Here is a 25,588-nt window from a genome sequence, read left to right on the forward strand (position 1 = left end):
AAGAGAAAAGGATTTACCGGTAGGTACTAAAATCCTATTTTCTCATACGTCCTAGAGGATGCTGGGGACTCCAAAAGGACCATGGGGTCTATACCAAAGCTCCAAAACGGGCGGGAGAGTGCGGACGACTCTGCAGCACCGAATGAGCAAACATAAGGTCCCCAAAAATCAGGGTATCAAACTTGTAGAGCATAGCAAAAGCGTTTGATCCCGACCAAGAATCCGCTCGGCAAAGTTGAACCGCCGAGACTTTTCGGGCATCCACCCAAGAAAAGCCCATCTTCCCAAAGAAGGAACCTCCACCGACTTCGGTGACGGCAAATCAGCCGTAGAACGAACATGCCAAACCGCATCACAGATTCAGCATGTAACAGACTGCATAATGCAGTCTCCCAAACCAAGCTGGGAACATACCAGACAAACAGGGCCTTTGTTTCTCCAAACTGAGCCAAATTGATGACCTACATACTCAAATCCCTGGCTAGATAAAGGGAATTTGAACCAGCTAATGCCTAAGTAACCCCCGGCATCAAAATAGGCCGATTTCTGCGAAACCCAGAAACCACTCTTGGTAAAACTACCAACCGAGTACTCAATTCCTCTCTATCCACCTGAAAGATCAAACAAGGCTCTTGTGAGACAAAACCACCACTTCCGACACCCGCCTTGCGGACGTCAAAGTCAATAGCCTGACCACTTTCCAAGAGAGAAATTTCATAAAGAAACTTATTAGGCTTGCCTCCACATCGGCTTGTAAAGTATGGATAAGCACGACCTAGCTGAAAGTCCTCCATAGGAGCCTTCCTGGATACACACCGAGACACATAATTACTCCAACAACGGTGGTAACGCAGTGCCATTAGTTCTTTCCTAGCCTGAAGAATTGAAGAAACGACTTCACTGGGAACTCCCGTTCGGCTTAGGATATGACATTCAACCGCCCCGACGTCAGACGCAGCCGCGGTAAGTCCTGATACACGCCCTGATCTTGTTGTAACATTACCTCACGTAAAGGAAGAGGGCAGTAATTTTCTGTGAGTAAACCATGAAAAACTGGATAGCCAACCCTCGCTGGCTAGACCGGATTTAAGAGGATCATCGGAACCTTCGATCATCTTACGCTTACCACTGTCAGAAAAGTGAAAGCGGAGAGGCCACCTAGACCGACTTAAAACACCCACGGTGTCACGAGGATGTCTACTGCTATATCTTGAGTGTCCCTTGACCTGGAACAATCTCCTCGAGGCCTCTCGTTGAGGCGAGACGCCAACATATCCAATTGCGACACTCCTCAAAGACTTGTCACGTCTGGGAAAGCTTCTCGATGATGACAGAATTTTTCCCGGTTGGATATCGTGTCCGCAGAGGAAATCTATTTCTCCGTCGTTTACCTCTGGAACGAAGACTGCTAATATAGCGTTTACCAGACTTCCCACTCAACTGCAAACTGTGCATCTTCTGCCATTGCCGCTTTGCTCCTTGTTCCGCCCTAGTGGCTTACTTACGCCATTGCTGACAAGTCGTCTGGCAGAATTAACACAGGCAGAACACGAAGAATACGTTCATCTAAAATAGCTCTTAATTCAAGAAAGCTTACAGCCGACAAGTTTCCCAACTTGACCTCATCCACTGAAAATACGTCCCTTGCAAAGGACTGCTCCCCAGCTTCGGAGATCTGTATGCACAGACACCAGGATCTAAACCTGGATCCCTAACCTTCATTCCTCTAGAAGGAAAGAACCGAGTAGACACCACAGGAGCTATGTCCTGGCCGTTTTGATTATATTCCGGTGCATGCGCAGGTGAGACCCGGACCCCATTTCCAACTGGTCCCATGAAAACCACTCTGGTATTAGACCTGCTCACCGAAAAAGGCCTCTTAGGCCACACCCATCTGTCTTATTAACGGAACCTATTGATGAGGTGTCACCTCAAAGCCGATCCAACTCTGGATCCTCAGACCTCTTTCCACAGGAAAAACACCGAACCTTAACCAGTCAGTATCTACTCTGAAACCCACTTCTGACATATGCGTCGTTGGGAACAACAGCCAATCCCTGCGCTGAAGAACAGTCAGAGATAAACAACGATATGCACCTTTATACAGGGACAACCAGACAATGTCCTGAATGTGACGCACCTCTGTATGGCGTCGCGTACTACCTCCCCTTCCATAGGGGAAAGGCAAGATCTATTAGAAAAAACAGTAAGGGGAAACAACCGTAACTCAGAATGTTCCCCTTTGGCTTCTATAAATAACTCACAGGTCATAGTCTATTCCTGGACTAACTGAAAATTAGTAGATAAGTGGTCACCGGAGTGGGGACCAGCCAGATAGACTCCGCGACAAGTGGTGTTTGTAGTGGAAACAGAAAACTACGTCCACTTCTGCGAACCTAACAAAGCTGCAGAACACTTACCTTTTCACCTTCCACTGTCTACACAGAAAAGGAAAAAAGAACGGTATCGAACCGGTTAAAACGACTGCATCCCACAAAAGAATGCATCACCAACCGTTGTGAAAGAGACTAACTCACAAATTCAGACTTACCAGCGGAAACCGCCGAGATTGACTGAACAGAGGCCACACCAAACAGCTGTATACCTCCCACCAGCAACTCCCGGAGAACTCCTCCACATTTTACCGGTCACACCATATACTGTCACGTGGCAGCCTGCTGTAATGTTATAAGGAAAAATAAACATAGGCAAGCCTACCCACTCTGGGTAGGATAATTCTATCGGATGCCTACCCGACTACACACTCCCTCAAGTGCATACAGTGCAAATAAGGTCAAAGTATAGAAATAAAATTTCACTTAGCTGCCTGTGTATGATCCTTTGCGACCGTGCTCTGCGTCGACCAGGAGTTGACTGTCATAATTTTCTCTCCGCGTTGTGAAGAGAATAATATTCGTACTCCCTGAGAGGATCGAAACCAACTCGTCCCGGCCAATCTAGAGCTTAATCAACAGAGCGACCAGCACATGAGAAGAATACCATTATTTCAGCATTCATGGATATACATAATGTAATACACAATAAAACACCCATATCCTAACCATGCATATATAAAGTTATATCTACATATATATACATATAGATATAACCTATACGCAAGTGGATTGTCCAGACCCGTCAGGTCCCTAGTGACAGTAATGTGTTGTGAATGTGTATGACCATGTACTGACGTGCCCCCGATGTGGATCTACCAGGAATGTTACGGCCGACAGAAACTGAGTAAATGTCGACAGCACGGAATAGTAAGCGGCAAAAATAATAATAATCTTGGAACCCCAAGGGGTCTGAGGGAAGCATACATATACAATTGTAATAACACTCCCCCCAAATATATATATAAATATATATACAAATACAGGTACAAGGCAATAACAGCCTGTTAATTCTTTTACACAGGAAATACCGTTGATGCCGACAGGGCATCGACAGACCACCGTGTCTCCCCTAGCGTGTTTACTTGTTTTTAAGCACACAAAAGCAACCTGCTAATACTTAGTTGTTTGAATCAAGTACCGCCAAGCGTCGGCGAAACCAACAGTTATCCCCACAGGAGCTTTTGACAAAGCCCTCACACCTGTCGACACATGTCGACTAACCAATAGTGGGTAAATAAACAGAGAAACAGTGAATTTGTGTATCACCACAAGGATTATGCGTCCATTATTTAACATAATGCTATATTACACCCACATAGCATTAAAAAACACTGTGTCCCCCCTCCATCTTACCATACAGTAAATCTTGGCGGGGACCTGATGAAAAATGGCGCCGACTCCTGTGTAAGGGCTAAGCTCCGCCCCCTCCCGGCGCGCTTAAGCCCGCCCAAACATATATCTTCAATTTAGCTGGGGACCTATATACAGGGATTAATCCCCTGTATATACCCCTATATATCCAAAACGCAGCCCAGGGCGCCCCCCCGCGCGCCCCGCACCCACGGAAACTGTTGGTGTGTGAGATCGATGGAGCGCACGCTGCGGTGCCCTGGCGGGGTGAAGACACCCGGAGTCCGGGTATGTTCCCCCGCCCGGGAAGATTCAAGACATGCTGCCCAGGACGCTCCCCCCCAGCGCCCTGCACCCATGGAGCCGGTGGCGGTGGAGAGATGGCGCACAGTGCTACAACACGCAGGCGGGGTCCGAGACACGGAGCCCAGGCACCGCCAGCTTAACTCTGCAAGTTGTAATATGCTGCCCAGGGCGCTCCCCCCCAGCGCCCTGCACCCGTGAGAGCCGGTGGCGGGGAAGAAATGGCACCTAGTGCGCTACACATACTGGCGGGTGTCCGGGACACGGAGCCTCTGCACCACCAGAGTGTCACACAGAGAACTGTTAAATGTCTGCCCAGGGCGCTCCCTCCCCAGCGCCCTGCACCGGTGGAAGCCGGAGGCGGGGGAGTAATGGCGCACAGTATATGCTGGCGGGGGTATGGGACACGGTGCTCAGGCACCCAAATGCTTTTCTGCCAGCCACAAAAAGAAATCAGCTACCTGCTGCCCAGGGCGCTCCTCCCCCCCAGCGCCCTGCACCCTGTGAGTGCATTGGTGTGTGGGAGCATGGAACGCAGCGCGTCCACTGTACCTCCGTTACTGAAGTCTTCTGCCGTCACTGAAGTCTTCTGATCTTCTTTATACTCACCCGGCTTCTTTCTTCTGGCTTCTGTGAGGGGGGTGACGGCGTGGCTCCGGGAACAAGCAACTAGGCGCACCAAGTGATCGAACCCTCTGGACCTAATGGTGTCCAGTAGCCGAGAAGCAGAGCCCTTGAACTAAGAAGAAGTAGGTCCTGCTTCTCTCCCCTCAGTCCCACGATGCAGGGAGCCTGTAGCCAGCAGGTCTACCTGAAAATAAAAAACCTAACATAAAGTCTTTTAGAGAAACTCAGTAGAGCTCCCCTAGTGTGTGACCCATCACTCCTGGGCACAAAGTCTAACTGAGGTCTGGAGGAGGGGCATAGAGGGAGGAGCCAGTTCACACCCAGTTTAAGTCTTTATAGTGTGCTCAAGCTCCCGCGGATCCGTCTATACCCCATGGTCCTTTTGGAGTCCCCAGCATCCTCTAGGACGTATGAGAAAATAAAGTGTGTCTTTAAACTCACCACAAAGCTGCTGTAGTGAAACTCGGTGAGAGTTGGAGGTTGTCAAGGCTCTCAGGGCATCATCAGGTTACTACTGCGCATGCGTATGCGCCGCAATGTGCAGGTGCATCGTACGGGTACAAATCGGATCGTTGCTGGGCGATGTATTTAATGAAGAATCCATTCGCATAGCTAATCGCAAGAAGATTGACAGGAAGAAGGTGTTTACGGGTGTCAACTGACCGTTTTCAGGGAGTGGTTGGAAAGACGCAGGCATGTCCAAGCATTTGCAGGGAGGGTTCCTGACGTCAATTCCGGGACCGGACAGGCTGAAGTGATCGCGGTGGCTGAGTAAGTTCTGGGCTACTCAGAGACTGCACAAACTGTTTTTGTACTGCTCTGCTGCACAGGCGTTCGCACACTTGCAAAGCTAAAATACACTCCCCTGTGGACGGCGACTATGCGTTCACATGGCTGCTAAAAACAGCTAGCGAGCTATCAACTCGGAATGATCCCCTTAGTTTCCACTGTCATGTGGATAGCAGGCAAAGTGAGTCTTTGATTTTTGTAACATCTGTGACTGAACCTGTTAACAAGCAAAAGCCTGGGTCCTCTCATTGGTGTGTAGCCTACAGCCTGTTATCGGTTGGTGCTGGGCAGGCAGCCGGGATCATAGCCTGCTGAAAAATACAGCACCAACAGCTCGCTTCTATAGCTTGCTCTGTGCACCACACGCTAGTCACAGCACTGCATGGCAAAGAAGATAATTTAATACAGTAGCTGACATAGGAGAGATCCCAGATACTGGAGCTCACCTGTACAGCATCGGGGCCAGCTGCAGACAGGCAGGTGGGTCAGAGACACTGCCCCGGGAGCCGTCTGCTGTCTCACTGGAGCATTGCCGGTAAAAAAAAATAAAAAAACCCTGCTTCTCTGTAACTTCTCAGCGCTCCCTTAAATCTTGCACCTGGGGTGCATGCCCCCTTAGCCCCCCCTAGTTGCGGCCCTGCCTACTCTATCACCTTGACTATTAAAACCTGGCCATTGCTAATACATCAGAGACAAATTATAATTGTGCTTCCAGGTTTAAGGCTCACCTGCCAACTAACGTGTGGCTTTTAAAGGTATATATACTCAGAGTAGATTATACCCAGAGCCAGATTGAATGTAGAGTGCAATTTAGTATATACATTTTTGCCTTAGGTGTGAAGATAACTTCAAAGTATTAGGCTGATATGCACACTGGTTTTAAAGACAAAAATTTGCTATTAACATTTTTTTAAATTGCATTTTCAGGTCACCTAATCAAGCTAGAAAGTTGAGCAAAGTCTTATTTATTATAAACATCTTTTTATGGGCTTTCATATGATATCTATAACACAGCAGCAAGTTTTAATAAAAATTAAAAATCTAAAAATATCACAATCAAAATGTATTTTTTTTCTCTAAAAGCCAACTTTTAACATTTTTTTAAAGAATCTCAAAAATTGTTCATACTGTTAATAAATCCCCAAACTTTTGTTTTGGGATCATGATGGGACCATCTGCTACGAGAGGTTTCACTTTGGACTGTTTGTTAAAATAATGAAAATGAGAACTATCTCTTCCGGTTTATTACTTTTAATGTATCTCTGTACACAATCCCTTTGATGTACAGTATATTATGTACAATGACATAGTATGTTAATACTAAAATATTTCAGAGTTCGGAGATAATTTCTCTTTCACATTAAGAAAGCTTACTGCAGATCATTACTATTTGATGCTGTTGCTCTGGATGGATGTTGCTACTTGATGGGTTGGAACTGGTAGAAGGCTTCATTTGTTTTTAGCATTTCAGATTTTGATTTTGCTGAGAACTACTTATTTGTCATGCAGGATGAGGCCCAAAGTTATCATTGCACCAGTGCTCAAGCTACACTTCTTCCATACTGTATGTGGCGTAGTACAAAGGAGAAACAAAAACGTACAAATTCAGCCGGTGTCTCGTAGCGCCGGCCATCTCGCAATCCATAACATCCGGCTCTAAGCCTCTTGTAGCAAAATAAAACTTTCGGGATTTATTAAAAACAGTATGAACAATTTTTGAGATTTTTTTTGAAATTTTAAAAAGTTTATTTTTTGAGGAAATTACAATTTTGCTTTAATTTTTTTAGTTTCTTATTTTTATTGAAACGTACTGCTGCTTTATATATCATATGAGAGCCCATGAAAAGAGATTGAGGTGGGCTGGAAATGCAATGAAAAAAAATATTAATAGAGTTTTTTGTTAAAAAATTGCAGTTTTAAAGTCATACAACGTCAAACCAGTGTACATATCAGACTAAGGTTTGGGGGATTTCTTTACACTCATGGCAACTTTTATTATACCACATTTAATTGAAATGAGATATTGTAAGGTAGAACATTTTTTGAAAACTGTGTTGATTTGACGTAAAATGACCCAGTGGCGGATAACATATAAAAAGGGCCCCAAGAAGAAGATAAGACTAGTGACAACTATATACATCTAAATATATCTGTGGCTAGGGTAGTAGTTCCCAAACTTTTTTGAATCATGGCTCCCTAGAACATCAGATTTATATTCACGGCACCCCTAGGCCAAAAGTTCTTATTGAGATATTTAGCAAAATAAAAAATCTTAAATTAAGTAAATTGTGTTTATATGTCATTCTTAGGTTCAGTTATGTGATACGGGACAAGATTTGCTTCTGTATGGCAACATATTTTATGATTTGCAGCCACCAGCATTGGTTTTATCTATTACATTGACCATAAATAGTCCTGGACCACCAACCCAGGGTACCCCTGCTAGTGTTCCAAGGCACCCCAGGGTGCCATGGCACACAGTTTATCTACAGAAAGCCTACATAAACTGCAATGGTAAGGTACTACAATAGCTTATTGGTTTTAAAGTGCGTACACACTTTCGATGACGCCACTCATTTTCACTTGTCTGAGCGATATAATTTTAGATATCACCCAGTGTGTTTGCTACGACTGATGGACAATCAGTCCCGTGGATCGTTATCGACCCTTCTGTCGCCTGTGCATGCAGCTCAATTTGGACATATCGTCCAAAACTATATGTATGGGCCAGCGGCGGCGTGACAACACTGAATGATATCGTTAGCGATATCGTCCACTGTGTACGTACTATATCGGCCAACCGGGAGGGTAGGCAAACACTAGGTGATATCGCTCATGGAGCGTATCGCCTAGTGTGTACTAGAGATGTGCACTTGAAATTTTTCGGGTTTTGTGTTTTGGTTTTGGGTTCGGTTCCGCGGCCGTGTTTTGGGTTCGACCGCGTTTTGGCAAAACCTCACCGAATTTTTTTTGTCGGATTCGGGTGTGTTTTGGATTCGGGTGTTTTTTTTCAAAAAACACTAAAAAACAGCTTAAATCATAGAATTTGGGGGTCATTTTGATCCCAAAGTATTATTAACCTCAAAAACCATAATTTCCACTCATTTTCAGTCTATTCTGAATACCTCACACCTCACAAGGGGGGTAATTCCAAGTTGATCGCAGCAGGATTTTTGATAGCAATTGGGCAAAACCATGTGCACTGCAGGGGAGGCAGATTTAACATGTGCAGAGAGAGTTAGATTTGGGTGGGGTGTGTTCAATCTGCAATCTAATTTGCAGTGTAAAAATAAAGCAGCCAGTATTTACCCTGCACAGAAACAAAATAACCCACCCAAATCTAACTCTTTCTGCACATGTTATATCTGGCCCCCCTGCAGTGCACATGGTTTTACCCAACTGCTATCAAAAATCCTGCTGCGATCAACTTGGAATTACCCCCAATATTATTTTTAGTCCTAAAATTTGCACCGAGGTCGCTGGATGACTAAGCTAAGCGACCCTAGTGGCCGACACAAACACCGGGCCCATCTAGGAGTGGCACTGCAGTGTCACGCAGGATGGCCCTTCCAAAAAACACTCCCCAAACAGCACATGACGCAAAGAAAAAAAGAGGCACAATGAGGTAGCTGTGTGAGTAAGCTAAGCGACCCTAGTGGCCGACACAAACACCTGGCCCATCTAGGAGTGGCACTGCAGTGTCACGCAGGATGGCCCTTCCAAAAAACACTCCCCAAACAGCACATGACGCAAAGAAAAAAAGAGGCGCAATGAGGTAGCTGTGTGAGTAAGATAAGCGACCCTAGTGGCCGACACAAACACCGGGCCCATCTAGGAGTGGCACTGCAGTGTCACGCAGGATGGCCCTTCCAAAAAACACTCCCCAAACAGCACATGACGCAAAGAAAAAAAGAGGCGCAATGAGGTAGCTGTGTGAGTAAGATAAGCGACCCTAGTGGCCGACACAAACACCTGGCCCATCTAGGAGTGGCACTGCAGTGTCACGCAGGATGGCCCTTCCAAAAAACACTCCCCAAACAGCACATGACGCAAAGAAAAAAAGAGGCGCAATGAGGTAGCTGTGTGAGTAAGATAAGCGACCCTAGTGGCCGACACAAACACCGGGCCCATCTAGGAGTGGCACTGCAGTGTCACGCAGGATGGCCCTTCCAAAAAACACTCCCCAAACAGCACATGACGCAAAGAAAAAAAGAGGCGCAATGAGGTAGCTGTGTGAGTAAGATAAGCGACCCTAGTGGCCGACACAAACACCGAGCCCATCTAGGAGTGGCACCCGGGTAGGTGGTATACAATTATGGATGGACGAGCGACTGCCGACACAGAGGTAGCTACAGCCGTGGACTACCGTACTGTGTCTGCTGCTAATATAGACTGGATGATAATGAGATGAAATCAATATATATATATATATAATATCACACTAGTACTGCAGCCGGACAGGTAGATATATTTATTATGTAATGACTGATGACGGACCTGCTGGACACTGTCAGCTCAGCAGCACCGCAGACTGCTACAGTAAGCTACTATAGTAGTTTGTATAAAGAAGAAAGAAAAAAAAAACCACGGGTAGGTGGTATACAATTATGGATGGACGAGCGACTGCCGACACAGAGGTAGCTACAGCCGTGGACTACCGTACTGTGTCTGCTGCTAATATAGACTGGATGATAATGAGATGAAATCAATATATATATATATATATATATAATATCACACTAGTACTGCAGCCGGACAGGTAGATATATTTATTATGTAATGACTGATGACGGACCTGCTGGACACTGTCAGCTCAGCAGCACCGCAGACTGCTACAGTAAGCTACTATAGTAGTATGTATAAAGAAGAAAGAAGAAAAAAAAACCACGGGTAGGTGGTATACAATTATGGATGGACGAGCGACTGCCGACACAGAGGTAGCTACAGCCGTGGACTACCGTACTGTGTCTGCTGCTAATATAGACTGGATGATAATGAGATGAAATCAATATATATATATATATAATATCACACTAGTACTGCAGCCGGACAGGTAGATATATTTATTATGCAATGACTGATGACGGACCTGCTGGACACTGTCAGCTCAGCAGCACCGCAGACTGCTACAGTAAGCTACTATAGTAGTATGTATAAAGAAGAAAGAAAAAAAAACCACGGGTAGGTGGTATACAATTATGGATGGACGAGCGACTGCCGACACAGAGGTAGCTACAGCCGTGGACTACCGTACTGTGTCTGCTGCTAATATAGACTGGATGATAATGAGATGAAATCAATATATATATATATATATAATATCACACTAGTACTGCAGCCGGACAGGTAGATATATTTATTATGTAATGACTGATGACGGACCTGCTGGACACTGTCAGCTCAGCAGCACCGCAGACTGCTACAGTAAGCTACTATAGTAGTATGTATAAAGAAGAAAGAAAAAAAAAAACCACGGGTAGGTGGTATACAATTATGGATGGACGAGCGACTGCCGACACAGAGGTAGCTACAGCCGTGGACTACCGTACTGTGTCTGCTGCTAATATAGACTGGATGATAATGAGATGAAATCAATATATATATATAATATCACACTAGTACTGCAGCCGGACAGGTAGATATATTTATTATGTAATGACTGATGACGGACCTGCTGGACACTGTCAGCTCAGCAGCACCGCAGACTGCTACAGTAAGCTACTATAGTAGTATGTATAAAGAAGAAGAAAGAAAAAAAAAAAACCGGGTAGGTGGTATACAATATTATATATATATTATATACAATTATATATATATATATATATATATATATATATATATATTAAACTGGTGGTGATTATTAAACTGGTGGTCAGGTCACTGGTCACACTATCAGCAACTTGCAAGTAGTACTCCTAAGCAGACAATCACAATATATATTATACTGGTGGTCAGTGTGGTCACAATGGCAGTGTGGCACTCTGGCAGCAAAAGTGTGCACTGTACGTTATATGTACTCCTGAGTCCTGCTCTCAGACTCTAACTGCTCCCCACTGTCAGTGTCTCCCCCACAAGTCAGATATACATTATACAGTCACACTATCTATCTATCTATCACTTCAGCAAGTAGTAGTACTCCTCCTAATGCTCCCCAAAATTACTACTGTGTCTCTCTCTACTCTAGTCTCACTCTCTTCTCTATAAACGGAGAGGACGCCAGCCACGTCCTCTCCCTATGAATCTCAATGCACGTGTGAAAATGGCGGCGACGCGCGGCTCCTTATATAGAATCCGAGTCTCGCGATAGAATCCGAGCCTCGCGAGAATCTGACAGCGGGATGATGACGTTCGGGCGCGCTCGGGTTAACCGAGCAAGGCGGGAAGATCCGAGTCGCTCGGCCCCGTGTAAAAAAAAATGAAGTTCGGGCGGGTTCGGATTCCGAGGAACCGAACCCGCTCATCTCTAGTGTGTACCCACCATTAAAGTGGTTAGTACAACTAACTACACTACATTGTGGTGTTTGAAACGTCCATGAATGTGCATAACAGATGGTGCCGCTTATCCCACCACTGTTTAAGTTTTGTGAATGGTTTTGCATGCATTAAATGAGTTAAATCAATTTTATTCTCCAAATTGAATACTTACTACTAAATCACTATATTTGTATTTGAAACTATCTATAAAGGATGTCTAATGATTATTGAAGGTTGAATAGATTTTTCTCGTCTGTGCAGCGGTACTAATCATTAGGAAATTAGACATTTATGAAAATTATTTATTTAAATATTGGTAAAAAAATGAGTTTATTAATTGAAAAACTATTAGATGATCTGCATATAATTAAAAAGGAGGATATGTAAAGTTATTGAACAGGTTAAAATGCTAGTATTAAATGCATTATATATGTTTAACCTTCTTCTGTTTCTCTGGTTGCAGGAAGCAGAATGTGCCTATGTCCTGTTTGTAGTTGCTGTGTTCTGGCTGTCTGAAGCTTTACCCCTTTCAGTGACCGCTTTTATCCCAGCTCTAATGTTCCCATTGTTTGGGATTCTATCATCTAAATCAGTAAGTGCAGACCTTTCTTATTGATCATGCCCTCTGATGTATGTGCCTAAAAGTTCTTGAACAATATACAGATGGGTCCACATACATCTTTGCTGTATCCCACCATGTATGCAGTGGCAGATCTAGACTTAACTTTTAGGGGGGGCGGTTTAAGAATGATGACCCCTCCCCCTAATCATAGCCCCTCCCACTTAGTAATGCCCTTCCCGTTCGCTTCTAAAATTTCCTATTGTTGCCATTTCTAATAAAATGTTGCCAGTTAGTGGAGAGAACCCTGCGCACTGGTGATACAGACTGGCGAATCGCCATTCCTTCCATCAGGGGTGGTAGAGGATAAGACAGTAGGGCAATTTAAACATGCATGGGATAGACATAAGGATATTCTTACAAAGAAATAAGGATCAGATAAGGTTAGAGATAAAAAATAATGTAAAAAAAAAAAAAAAAAGGGGCAGACTAGATGGGCCAAGTGGGTCTTATCTGCCGACAAATTCTGTTTCTACAGCACACAGAATGAGCCGAAATTCACATTATAGCACACTGAATGAGCCGACATTCACATTATAGCACACTGTATGAGCTGAAATTCACATCATAGCACACAGAATGAGCTAAAATTCACATTATAGCACACAGTATGATCCGAAATTCACATTATAGCACACTGAATGAGCCGAAATTCACATTGTAGCACACTGAATGAGCCGAAATTGACATTATAGCACGCAGAATGAGGCAAAATTCACATGATAGCACGCAGAATGAGCCGAAATTGACATTATAACACGCAGAATGAGGCAAAATTCACAAGATAGCACGCAGAATGAGGCAAAATTCACATGATAGCACGCAGAATGAGCCGAAATTTACATGATAGCACGCAGAATGAGGCAAAATTCACATGATAGCACGCAGAATGAGGGAAAAATCACATTATAGCACACTGTATGAGGCAAAAATGACATGATAGCACGCAGAATGAGGCAAAATTCACATGATAGCACGCAGAATGAGCCGAAATTTACATTATAGCATGCAGAATGAGGCAAAATTCACATGATAGCACTCAGAATGAGGCAAAATTCACATGATAGCACGCAGAATGAGCCGAAATTGACATTATAGCACGCAGAATGAGGCAAAATTCACATGATAGCACGCAGAATGAGCCGAAATTGACATTATAGCACGCAGAATGAGGCAAAATTCACATGATAGCACGCAGAATGAGGCAAAATTCACATGATAGCACGCAGAATGAGGCAAAATTCACATGATAGCACGCAGAATGAGCCGAAATTGACATTATAACACGCAGAATGAGGCAAAATTCACATGATAGCACGCAGAATGAGGCAAAATTCACATGATAGCACGCAGAATGAGCCGAAATTTACATGATAGCACGCAGAATGAGGCAAAATTCACATGTTAGCACGCAGAATGAGGGAAAAATCACATTATAGCACACTGTATGAGGCAAAAATGACATGATAGCACGCAGAATGAGGCAAAATTCACATGATAGCACGCAGAATGAGCCGAAATTTACATTATAGCACGCAGAATGAGGCAAAATTCACATGATAGCACTCAGAATGAGGCAAAATTCACATGATAGCACGCAGAATGAGCCGAAATTGACATTATAGCATGCAGAATGAGGCAAAATTCACATGATAGCACGCAGAATGAGCCGAAATTGACATTATAGCACGCAGAATGAGGCAAAATTCACATGATAGCACGCAGAATGAGGCAAAATTCACATGATAGCACGCAGAATGAGCCGAAATTGACATTATAGCACGCAGAATGAGGCAAAATTCACATGATAGCACGCAGAATGAGGGAAAAATCACATTATAGCACACTGTATGAGGCAAAAATGACATAGCACACAGAATGAGGCAAAATTCAGCCAAATAATGCAGGGAGAAGAGGAAGGGGGGGAGAGAAATGGGAGACACACACACACACACACACTCACACACACTCACACACACACACTCACACTCACACTCACACACACTCCCACCTCATAGATGGAGGCCGGGTCCCGCCGCGGTATTGGGAACGGGTTGCAGAGCGGTGCAGCGCGGCAGAGGACGAAGACAGAGAGAGAGCGTCCTGACGCGCGTACAGGAAGGAGGGGGCGTGGTCAGAACAGAGGTCGCTGTACGCGCGTCAGGACGCTCCTCTCTCTCCTCGTACCCCACCGCGCTGCACCGCTCTCCACTCCGTTCCCAATACCGCGCCGGGACCCGGCCTCCATCCCGGTGCCGGTATATGTACGGGGGGCGTTCGCCCTAATCGCCCCCCGCTAAATCCGCCACTGCATGTATGGCACGGTTTTGCATGCCATAGACTCAGAGATTTAGCCATGCCTTGTGATTTTTCTTAATTTGCTTCTTTAATATGTTACTTTATACATTTTCTGTTATGGCAAACAACATTTTTTAAGTCCAACCACTCGCTACTCGTGAATGTCAGCTTAGCCGTGTTTTGCATGTTGTGACAAATTGACCAAAATACTGTAGCAAAGATGTAAGTAAACTGGTTACTCTGCATTCACTATAGCAACACCTGTGGCTCCTCCTGACCGGTTGCGGTATGCTCCACCTTCCTAATTTCTCTTATCTGTTTTAAAGAGTGCCATCTCTTTTATTCAAAAGAAAAAATATTTTAATTAATGTTTTATACATATATTGTTCCACATTGTTATTCTATTAAATAAGATATTTTATTATATCTGTAAGCATATTAATTCACTATCCAGCCACGTTGGTTTCACTGGGCAGCGCCATCTTTAAGAAACAACCTCATTCGTTCACATGACACATTAAGAGCCTAATTCGCTAGAACTGCCAATGTTGGATGTAGTTGAACAATTTGTTTTACTGCATATGCATCTAAATCACGTCATCTCAATTGTGTTTGTACAGAGTTGCAGTTGTGATTCAGGCACATGAATGGAGAACTACATGTACATATGTATCATGAGCCACAAAGTGAGCAGTTGTAAGGCAGGCTGGCCCAAATTGACTTCAATGTTTCATATTCATATCAATATAGCTGTAGTATTATTGTGGACATTAGTCTACATGATCCCTGTTTCCAAATTATGTCACACATCCAGGGGTTAAAGTGAGCCAGAACGGGGCGGAACTGCATTCCGTCAGTTCCACTTGGAGACGGAACGCAGTTCCGCCTTCCCCGGCTCACATAACCCGATATCCCGGCGCTGCAGGGAGATGCCGGGTGCCCGCTGTTATCAGCGGCGCCCGGCTCTCCCCGCACAGCGGCAACCAGAGGCAGGAGCTCAGTACTGAGCTCCTGCCTCCGGCTCTGTCAATACGCGCTATGGGAGAGACGTCATGATGTCTCTCTCATAGTGCCGAGGAGCAGGCGCCAAGAGAGGACTGCGGCGGGAGCAGGGCTTGGTAAGTATGGTGCCTCTCCCCCCCCCCTTCCATATGTGTACTAGTAGCGGCGCTGTTACTGGGGGGGCTATACTACTGGGGGCAAACTACAGAGGGGAAAACTACTGGGGGGCTTTAGTACTGGGGGCAAACTACAGAGGGGCAAAGTACTGGGGGGGCTTTACTGATGGGGGCAAACTACAGAGGGTATAACTACAGGGGGGCATTACTACAAGGGCGCAAACTAGGGGCATTACTAACGGGGGAAAACTACATGGGGGATAAACTACAGGGTCCAAACAACTTGGGGCACAAATGCAGGGGGCATTACTACTGGGGGCTAAACGACATGGGGCAAACTACATGAGGGCAAAACTACTGGGGGCATTACCACTGGGAAGCTAAACTAAAGGGGGGGGAGTAAATTACTGGGGTCATAACTACAGGGGCATTACCAGTGGGGACATGACTACTGGGGCTAAACTACAGGGGGCTAAATGACTGGGGGCATTACTACAGGCAACATTACTACTGGGGGCAATACTACACAGGGGCATTACCATTAAGGGCATTACTGATGGGGTGCACTGCTAATGAGGGCATTGTATTGGTGGAACCACTCCTGGGGACATAAGAGGCACCACTACTACTGTGGGCATAGTATAAAGGGTGCTACTGCTGTGGGCATTACTGTATGGGCCGACAAAGAAGCTGAGCTCCCGGTCCACCCTCCGTCGCACCGCCCCTACCATCACCGCCGCACTGGAAGCCCTGGTTCCAGACTCCCAGCTGCAGCGGATCTGGGACCAGGCTGGCTTTATTATCTCTGCCGCCGCATCGCCCTCCTGTGACTGCGGCGCTACTTATTCAAATCTGTCGCTGATTGGCTGCCAGACCACAGCAGTTTTGAAATATTAGCGCCGTGGTCACAGGAGCTCGATGCTGCGGCAGGGATAATAAAGCCAGCCTTGTATCAGATCCACTGCAGCCGCCCTCAGCCTCCTCTGCCGCCCCGCCCTCGGACCTTTGCATGCCCACAGCCTTCTCCTCCGCACTATCTCCGAGGCCCACAGCCTTCTCCACTCCACGCCTACCACAGCCTACTCATCCACCGCACCGCAGACCACTGCCGCTGCTAAACAGGTAATCTTACTCTGCTGCCTTTCTCTCTCCCTAGTCCCTACCATATGCCCCTGCTGTCACTTTCCATGTCCCTGCTGTCATTTTCCATGTCCCTGCTGTCACTCTCCCTGTCACTCTATAATGTGAATTACGGCTCATACCTTGTGCTAGAGATGAGCGGATTCGGTTTTACTCGGATTTACTCGGTTCTCAAAACAGCATCTGATTGGCTATCCAAAACACATGACATCAGTGAGCCAATAAGATGCAGTTTTGAGAACCGAGTAAATCCGAGTAAAACCGAATCCGCTCATCTCTAGCTATAATGTGAATTTCGGCTCATACCGTGTGCTATAATGTGAATTTCGGCTCATACCGTGTGCTATAATGTGAATTTCGGCTCATACCATGTGCTATAATGTGAATTTCGGCTCATACTGTGTGGTGTAATGTGAATTTGGCTCATACTGTGTGGTATAATGTGAATTTCGGCTCATACTGTGTGGTAAAATATGAATTTGGCTCATACTGTGTGGTGTAATATGAATGTGGCTCATACTGTGTGGTATAATGTGAATTTCGGCTCATACTGTGTGCTATAATGTGAAAGGGGTCCTATTGTGGTGCATAATGTGTATAAGGGGTATATGGTGTGGTAAACTACACTGAAGGGCACGCCCCCTTTTCAGGAGCGCGAGCACCACCGGCACGCACATAATTACAACCTTCACTTTTCCATACCCCCACTTCAAAATTTACACTTGGGTGCTACTACTGTGGGCGTTATAACTATTGTGTGACCACACCCCTTTCTTTTTAGACCACACACCCCTTTTTCCTTGCGCGCCTACGGTGCGCGCAATACCTTTATTGCATGGGCACCGTGGGGAGGGGGGTGAGTTCCACCACCTCTATAGGACCACTTTAAGCACTGCACACATCTATCCTCCATCTTAGATTTACTTTCAATTCAGAATTCAGTGAGTTTCCACATGCAGGTATGCTGGCCCTTAAAAAAAGCTTATTAGTCTATATATAATATGATTAAGTCATCCGTGGTATGTAGAATCGCCATCCAAATAGTATGCAGTTCAACTTAATGGCTGGAATGTGTGGTTAGGGTTTTCTGAAAGAGGATCTCTGTTATACTGTAGGTTGATATAGTTTATAGTGTAATATGCCAGAATTTTATTACAGAAACCTTAAAAACTTACTTTGGACATTCTCCATACCAAATCGATGTAGAAATGGTAACATCACAGTAACTCCTGTGGTGACGGTCAGCATAGAACCTGGGTAACTTCACCACTGTACCTCTGGATCAGGAATGGTCATATCAGAGTAATTCCTGTGGACAGCATAGTTCCAGGGTAACTTCACCACTGGAACCAAGGTGCACCTCTGGATCAGGAATGGTCACATCACAGTAGTACCTATGGAAACCATAGAACCCAGGTAACTTCACCACTGGAAATAGGGTGCACCTTCTCCAAATAATGTTTTTAAGGTTTCTGTGATAAAACTCTGGCATATTACACTATGAAATATATCTGTTTTATATCTGTTTTATTACTGACTAGAAAGTGAAAAGTTCTTCTGGTGAAGCTGCTGCTAAGGAGCAAAGAAACCGCTATATGAGCTTTAACTGCTATGCTCATGTAAGCATTCATGTGAGCATTCATTTATTATTGCTTGTCCACGTGTTGATCCTGTATGCTTCTGGTGTGGTACCTCATCTCAGTTAAGTGTGGGCCTATCTTGGAGGACACCCCTGAGAATTCCTGTTTTACACCATAGTGGTGACATACTGCATCATAACATTACTACACGTTTCCTTTTTTATTTTATTTTTTTGCATGTGGTCGGAGAATTATGGCTTAGAGATCTAGATGAATATTCTATGTGGAACAATTATTGACATATTGACATATTATTATTATTGACATAGTGACTATTTCTGTGTTTAAATTTTAAGTTAAAGAGTTTTGGCATAGTTTGCTTGTGCATCTTAAAAAAATATTTGGTATTACTTCACAGATTGCATCCACTTACTTCAAAGATTTTCATCTTTTACTGACGGGGGTGATTTGTTTGGCAACCTCAATAGAAAAATGGAACTTGCACAAAAGAATTGCCTTAAGGATGGTGATGCTGGTTGGTGTGAATCCTGGATGGTATGTTTTTATGTGTTTAATCTAACAATTATCTAACAGTTATTAACCCTGCATGCAAAAATAGGATTTAAATTACCTGCCGATAAATCCTTTTCTCGTAGTCCGAAGAGGATACTGGGGTCCATTTTAGTACCATGGGGTATAGATGGTTCCACAGGAGCCTTCGGCACTTTAAGACTTTTTAACAGTGTGAACTGGCTCCTCCCTCTATGCCCCTCCTCCAGACCTCAGTATAGGAACTGTGCCCGAGGAGACGGACATTTTCGAGAGAGAAATTACTATTAACATGTAGGCTAACATGGCCTTTAACATAAGTCATGCCAACCAGCATGTATAATGCAACAGCAACAGCTGTCAATAACTGAACACATGTGTGTAACAAGATAAACATAATCAGCAGGAAAAATAAGCACTGGACGGGCGCCCAGCATCCTCTACGGACTACGAGAAAAGGATTTACCGGCAGGTAATTAAAATCTTATTTTCTCTTACGTCCTAGAGGATGCTGGGGTCCATTTTAGTACCATGGAGATGTACCAAAGCTCCCAGTACTGGCGGGAAAGTGCTAATGTTCCTGCAGAACTGACTGACCAAATTTAAGGTCGTCAGCAGCCAAGGTGTCAAACTTATAAAACTTAGCAAACGTGTTTGCACCTGACCAAGTAGCAGCTCGGCAGATTTGCAAAGCCGAGACACCCCGGGCAGCCACCCAGGACGAACCCACTTTCCTTGTAAAGTGGGCTTTTACCGAAGTCAGTAACGGCAATCCTGCTATGGAATGAGCGTGCTGAATGGTACCCCTGATCCAGCGCACAATAGTCTGCTTAGAAGCAGGACCCCAAATCTTGTTGGGGTCATAGAGAACAAACAAAGATTCTGTTTTCCTTATCCTAGCCATTCTTGCAACATAAGTCCGCAACGCTCTGACGACATCCAAGGACTTTGAAACGGCTGAGGTGTCAGAAGCCACTGGCACCGACACTGGCTGGTTGATATGGAAAGAAGACACAACCTTTGGAAGAAAGTGCTGACATGTTCTCAGTTCAGCCCTGTCTTCATGAACTATTAAATAAGGACTCTGCCTGAGGCCAAGGCCAACAACATGACCACTTTCCAAGTGAGAAACTTCAACTCCACCTCTTGCAGAGGCTCAAACCAGTCCGATTTAAGGAACTGCAACACCACATTAAGATCCCATGGCGCCGCAGGAGGCACAAAGGGAGGTTGGATGCACAGAACCCCCTTCACGAACGTCTGGACCTCAGGAAGGGAAGCCAACTGTTTCTGAAAGAAAACTGACAAGGCCGAAATCTGAACCTTGATAGACCCTAATCTCAAGCCAGCATTCACACCCGCCTGTAGAAATAGGAGAAGTCATCCTAATTGAAACTCCACCGCAGGAGACTTCTTGGATTCACACCAAGATACATATTTTCTCCAAATACGATGGTAATGTTTGGACGTTACCCCTTTCCTGGCCAGAATAAGTGTGGGAATTACTTCATTGGGAATACTCTTACGGGCTAGGATCTGGCGCTCAACAGCCATGCCGTCAAACGCAGCCACGCTAAATCCTGATAAACTAACGGCCCCTGCTGAAGCAGGTCCTTTCGAAGAGGAAGTGGCCGAGGATCTTCCAGTAATAACTCTTGAAGATCTGGATACGAGGCCCTCCTTGGCCAGTCTGGAGCAATGAGGATTGCTTGAACTCTTGTTCTTCTGATGATCTTGAGAACCTTTGGGATAAGTGGAAGTGGAGGGAACAGATGCACCGACTGAAACACCCACTGGATCACCAGTGCATCTACTGCTATTGCTTGTGGGTCTCTTGACCAGGAACAATATTTCTGAAGCTACTTGTTGAGGCCTGATGCCATGATGTCCACTTGAGGAACGCCCCAACAACTTGCCACCTTCGCAAAGACTTCTGGGTGGAGGCCCCTTTCTCCTGGATGGAGATCATGTCTGCTGAGGAAGTCTGCTTCCCAGTTGTCCACTCCCGGAATGAAAATTGCCGACAGAGCTTTTGCATGTCTTTCTGCCCAGAGGAGTATCTTTGTCACCTCTGCCATTGCCGCTCTGCTTTTTGTTCCGCCTTGACAGTTTATGTAAGCTACTGCCGTCACATTGTATGACTGGCTCTGTATGTCACGACCTTGAAAAAGGTGTGCCGCTTGATGAAGACTGTTGTACACAGTTCTCAACTCCAGAATGTTTATGTGAAGGTGAGTTTCTTGACTTGACCACCTTCCTTGGAAGTTTTCACCTTGCGTGACTGCTCCCCATCCTCAGAGACTTGCATCCGTGGTCACCAGGATCCAGGCCTGAATCCCGAACCTGCATCCCTCCAGGAAGTGAGAAATTTGTAGCCACCACAGGAGCGAAATTCTGGCTTTCGCTGACAAGGTTATCCTTTGATGCATGTGGCAATGCGACCCGGACTACTTGTCCAGTAGATCCCACTGGAAGACCCTGGCATGGAATCGGCCATATTGTAGTGCCACGTAAGCTGCTACCATTTTCCCCAACAGGCGAATGCACTGATGAATTGATACTGTTCTTGGTCTCAAAAGTTGTTTGACCATGCTCTGGATCTCCTGAGCCTTTTCCACCGGTAGAAATACTCTCTGTACCTCGGTGTCCAGTATCATTCCCAAAAATTATAATCTCCTTATCGGTTCCAACTGGGATTTTGGAAAGTTTAATGATCCAACCATGCTGTTGAAGCACCTACAGGGATAATGCTATGTTCTGGAGTAGCTTGTCCCTGGATCTCGCTTTTATGAGGAGATCGTCCAAGTATGGAATTATGTTGACTCCTTGTTTGCGAAGGAGAACCATCATCTCCGCCATCACCTTGGTGAATACTCTCGGAGCCTTGGAGAGCCCGAACGGTAATGTCTGGAATTGGTAGTGGCAATCCTGAACCGCAAACCTCAGGTATGCTTGATGTGGTGGGTAAATGGGGACATGCAAGTAAGCATCCTTGATGTCCACTGACACCAGAAATTCCTTTTCTTCCAAGCTGGAAATCACCGCTTTCAAGGATTCCATCTTGAATTTGAACCTTTTCAAATAAAGATTCAGAGAATTTAGGTTTAAAATCGGTCTGACCGAGCCATCCGGTTCGGCACCGTAAACAGACTTGAATAAAAGCTTTGGTTCCCTTGTTCGGAAGGAACCAAGGAAATTACTTTGTCTTGACATAATTTGTGTATTGCATTCAGGACATTTGTGCTGTCCTGAGCAGAAACTAGCAAGGCTGATTTGAAAAATTGGCATGGGGAAGGTCTTGAAATTCCAACCTGTAACCCTGGGATACTATCTGTAATATCCAAGGATCCAGGTCTGAGTGAAGCCAGACATGGCTGAAAAATAGTAGATGTGCACCCACCTGATCACACTCCCGCAGAAGAGCCCCAGCGTCATGCAGTGGCTTTTGCAGAAGTAGTTGCTGACTTCTGCTCCTGGGAGCCTGACGGTGTTATAGATTTTCTACCTTTTCCTGTGAAAAAAAGGGGTACTCTTAGCCTTTTTGTATTTGTTGGGCCGAAAGGACTGCATAGTATGAGAATGATATACTTTTTTAGCCGGTGCAGCTGCCGATGGCAGAAATGATGACAGACGGTGCAGTGATGTGAACAAGCCCTACGGGTGAAACGCGTTATCGAACATGGCAATACCGCCGCAAGAACCTGTCTAACCACTGGCTCAATCGATACCCCCAGTTCCACTCAGGACCGTTCAACTGAAATACATATACGGTAACATCGCGGCCAGCTCTTACTCATGATTACGGTGCAGCGTCCTTACAATGTCTCCTGACACTAAGGTGCTGCAGCCGTTCTAACGAGTACAGCAGTACGGTCAATCCCATCCCCCTTCTTTTCCTACAGACAATACTTGACTTGTCCCTGTGCACCCGTTCACCGTCCGCTGTATTGATACAGAAATTCTAATTTAGGACGGGTAAAAGGTTGTTACGTATTGTATAGGTCTGCTGAGATTGCCATTTATTTTACCTCGTTAAACACGAGTATTCATAGTAACTCCTTGTAATTGTGTATATCCTGGCACCTATATCTGATGCAATTATATTAACTCTCACAGTAGCGTTACAACATTATTATAATCAGGAATCTAGCCGGGTCATGGTGTGATCCACATTAACTGGTTTTGAGTACAATACTTTATACACAATTTTCAATAATAAACAAGCAGTTTGGTTAAAACGCAGACTGTTATATATAATAAAAAATGTGCATTTAGTGTACCAATGACCTTATTCTATGTTGCAAACATCAGCTGTCAATGTCCTGCTATGGTGTGATAAAGTATAGATGTTATCTGGCATAACATTAATCAATTAATGATGCAATTTATGTGGAATCCACAAAAACCCAATTAAAGGTACAAGGATTAGCATTTCAGTGTGATCTAATCTCCTTCGGTTAACACTCATTCCTGAATTATGGCACAGTGTTCTGCAATGTCTTTTGATATCAGGACACTGTGGACATCCTAACGGGAATAGCAGTACGGCCTCTATCTTTTTTCAAATCAGCTATTAGCTCAGACTGTTGCTCTCTCATCTACCGGCCGCTGTTAATTCATGACGGATAGACAGTAGAAGTAACTGCATATGAGTGGCTGATCTTTGACTGTATTTGTTTTATATGCTGGAAATTCCACACCAATCGGAATTCATGTGGATTCAAAAAGACGCAATCAATGTTATATCAAAAAGCAAATACAGTTATTTATCTACTTATTTATTAATACTTCGATCAACACTCATTCCTGAATTATGACATAGTGCTCTGCAATGTCTTTTGATATCAGGACACTGTGAACATCCTAACGGGAAAAGCAGTATGATCTCTATCTTTTTTCTAAATTAGCTCAAAGCTCAGACCGTTGCTCTCTCATCTACCGTTCGCTGTGTCGACATTCTTGTCTTAACTCATGACGGATAGACAGCAGAAGTAACCATATATGAGTTGCTAATTTTTCCTCTCATTTTTCCTGCGATTCTTTGCATGCTGGTCAATAATAATTTTATAGAGTGGTTATCTGCAATGGTCAATATTAATTCTTAATTTTTGACAAACTGGGACTAGGTGTTTTCCTCTCTTATAATGAATATCATTGTCTAGCAATAGGAATATCGTGATTATGATATTGAAGGGGCAAAACTTGTCACCTAATGCTGACTGCTGATTTGTATTGTTTATGTATGCTGAGACGATAATTCTCTGAAAACATTTTCTTAACATTTTCAGGTATTAAGGGAGATAAAAAAATGTTTTTGGGGTGTAGCCACATGTGTGAAGTTCACAACGAGTTTAATGGTAGTGGCATACCCACAGTGGGTATTGATTGATTAACAATTAATAAACTATATTGTTTGGAAATTGACACACATGACAAACAATATTGTTTTGGTTAGTCAACACATATGATTAGTTGTGTTGCAGTATTACTATAGCAATTAGGTCTATGTATAATTCTTTATGTTCGTCACATTGTTATAATTTTTAATGTAGAAATAAAGGTTACGTTTTATGACAATTTGGACTACAATAGCCCTGTCTTGTATTTCTAAAGAGTGCCCCCAAAATAGAGTCTTCTTTCCTCTCTATTTCTATTTTGACTTTCTGACTCTGGGGAGCAACACCAACCTTTGCCTGTGACAGATTTTCACAGCAATTATAGGTATCTGGTTCATAGACCCCTTTTTACATACTTTTAACCATAATTTTTGGTGACTAGGGGTTCTTTTCTTGTCGCGGATCTTCTCAACTGTCTATCTTCAGAAATGCTGACTTGCCAGATGTAGTAGTTGATATCATGGCATCTAGTTTCTCTCCAAAGAGGACCTCACCATTATAGGGGAGCGCCTCAATATTTCTTTTGGATTCAGCGTCAGCATTCCATTGGCGGATCCAGAGCGCCCTGCGGGCTGAAATCGCCATAGCAGAGGCCCTTGAGCCCAGTAAGCCAACGTCCTTCATAGCCTCAACCAAGTAACCTGCAGAATCTTTGATATGACCTAGAATTTGCAGCATATTATCTTTATCGACCGTGTCAATATTAGCAATTAAATTGTCTGCCCACTTTTCCACTGCGTTACCTACCCACGCAGAAGCAATTGCGGGCCTGAGTAACATACCCGTAGCAACATAGATGGACTTTAAAGTCATCTCTAATTTGCGGTCAGCAGGTTCTTTTAATGGGTAAAATGATTTTCTTTGACAACCTTGAGACTGAGGTGTCTATCATTGGGGGTGGCTCCCACTTACATCTATCCTCTTCAGGGAAAGGGTACGCTACCCGCAA

The 25,588-nt window shown here is 44.5% G+C and overlaps 1 protein-coding gene across 1 annotated transcript in view; it reads left to right on the forward strand.

Moving 5' to 3' along the window:
- SLC13A1 (solute carrier family 13 member 1) overlaps positions 1-25,588 on the forward strand; it is a 124,366-nt gene that overhangs the window by 12,673 nt on the left and 86,105 nt on the right. The window contains exons 3-4 of the mRNA XM_063927181.1: positions 12,403-12,531; positions 19,113-19,249. Of these exons, the coding sequence (XP_063783251.1) occupies positions 12,403-12,531; positions 19,113-19,249 (266 nt within the window). The remainder of the gene's footprint in view (positions 1-12,402; positions 12,532-19,112; positions 19,250-25,588) is intronic.

The sequence above is a fragment of the Pseudophryne corroboree genome, chromosome 6 (genome assembly GCF_028390025.1).
Source record: "Pseudophryne corroboree isolate aPseCor3 chromosome 6, aPseCor3.hap2, whole genome shotgun sequence".
Lineage (NCBI taxonomy): Eukaryota > Metazoa > Chordata > Amphibia > Anura > Myobatrachidae > Pseudophryne > Pseudophryne corroboree.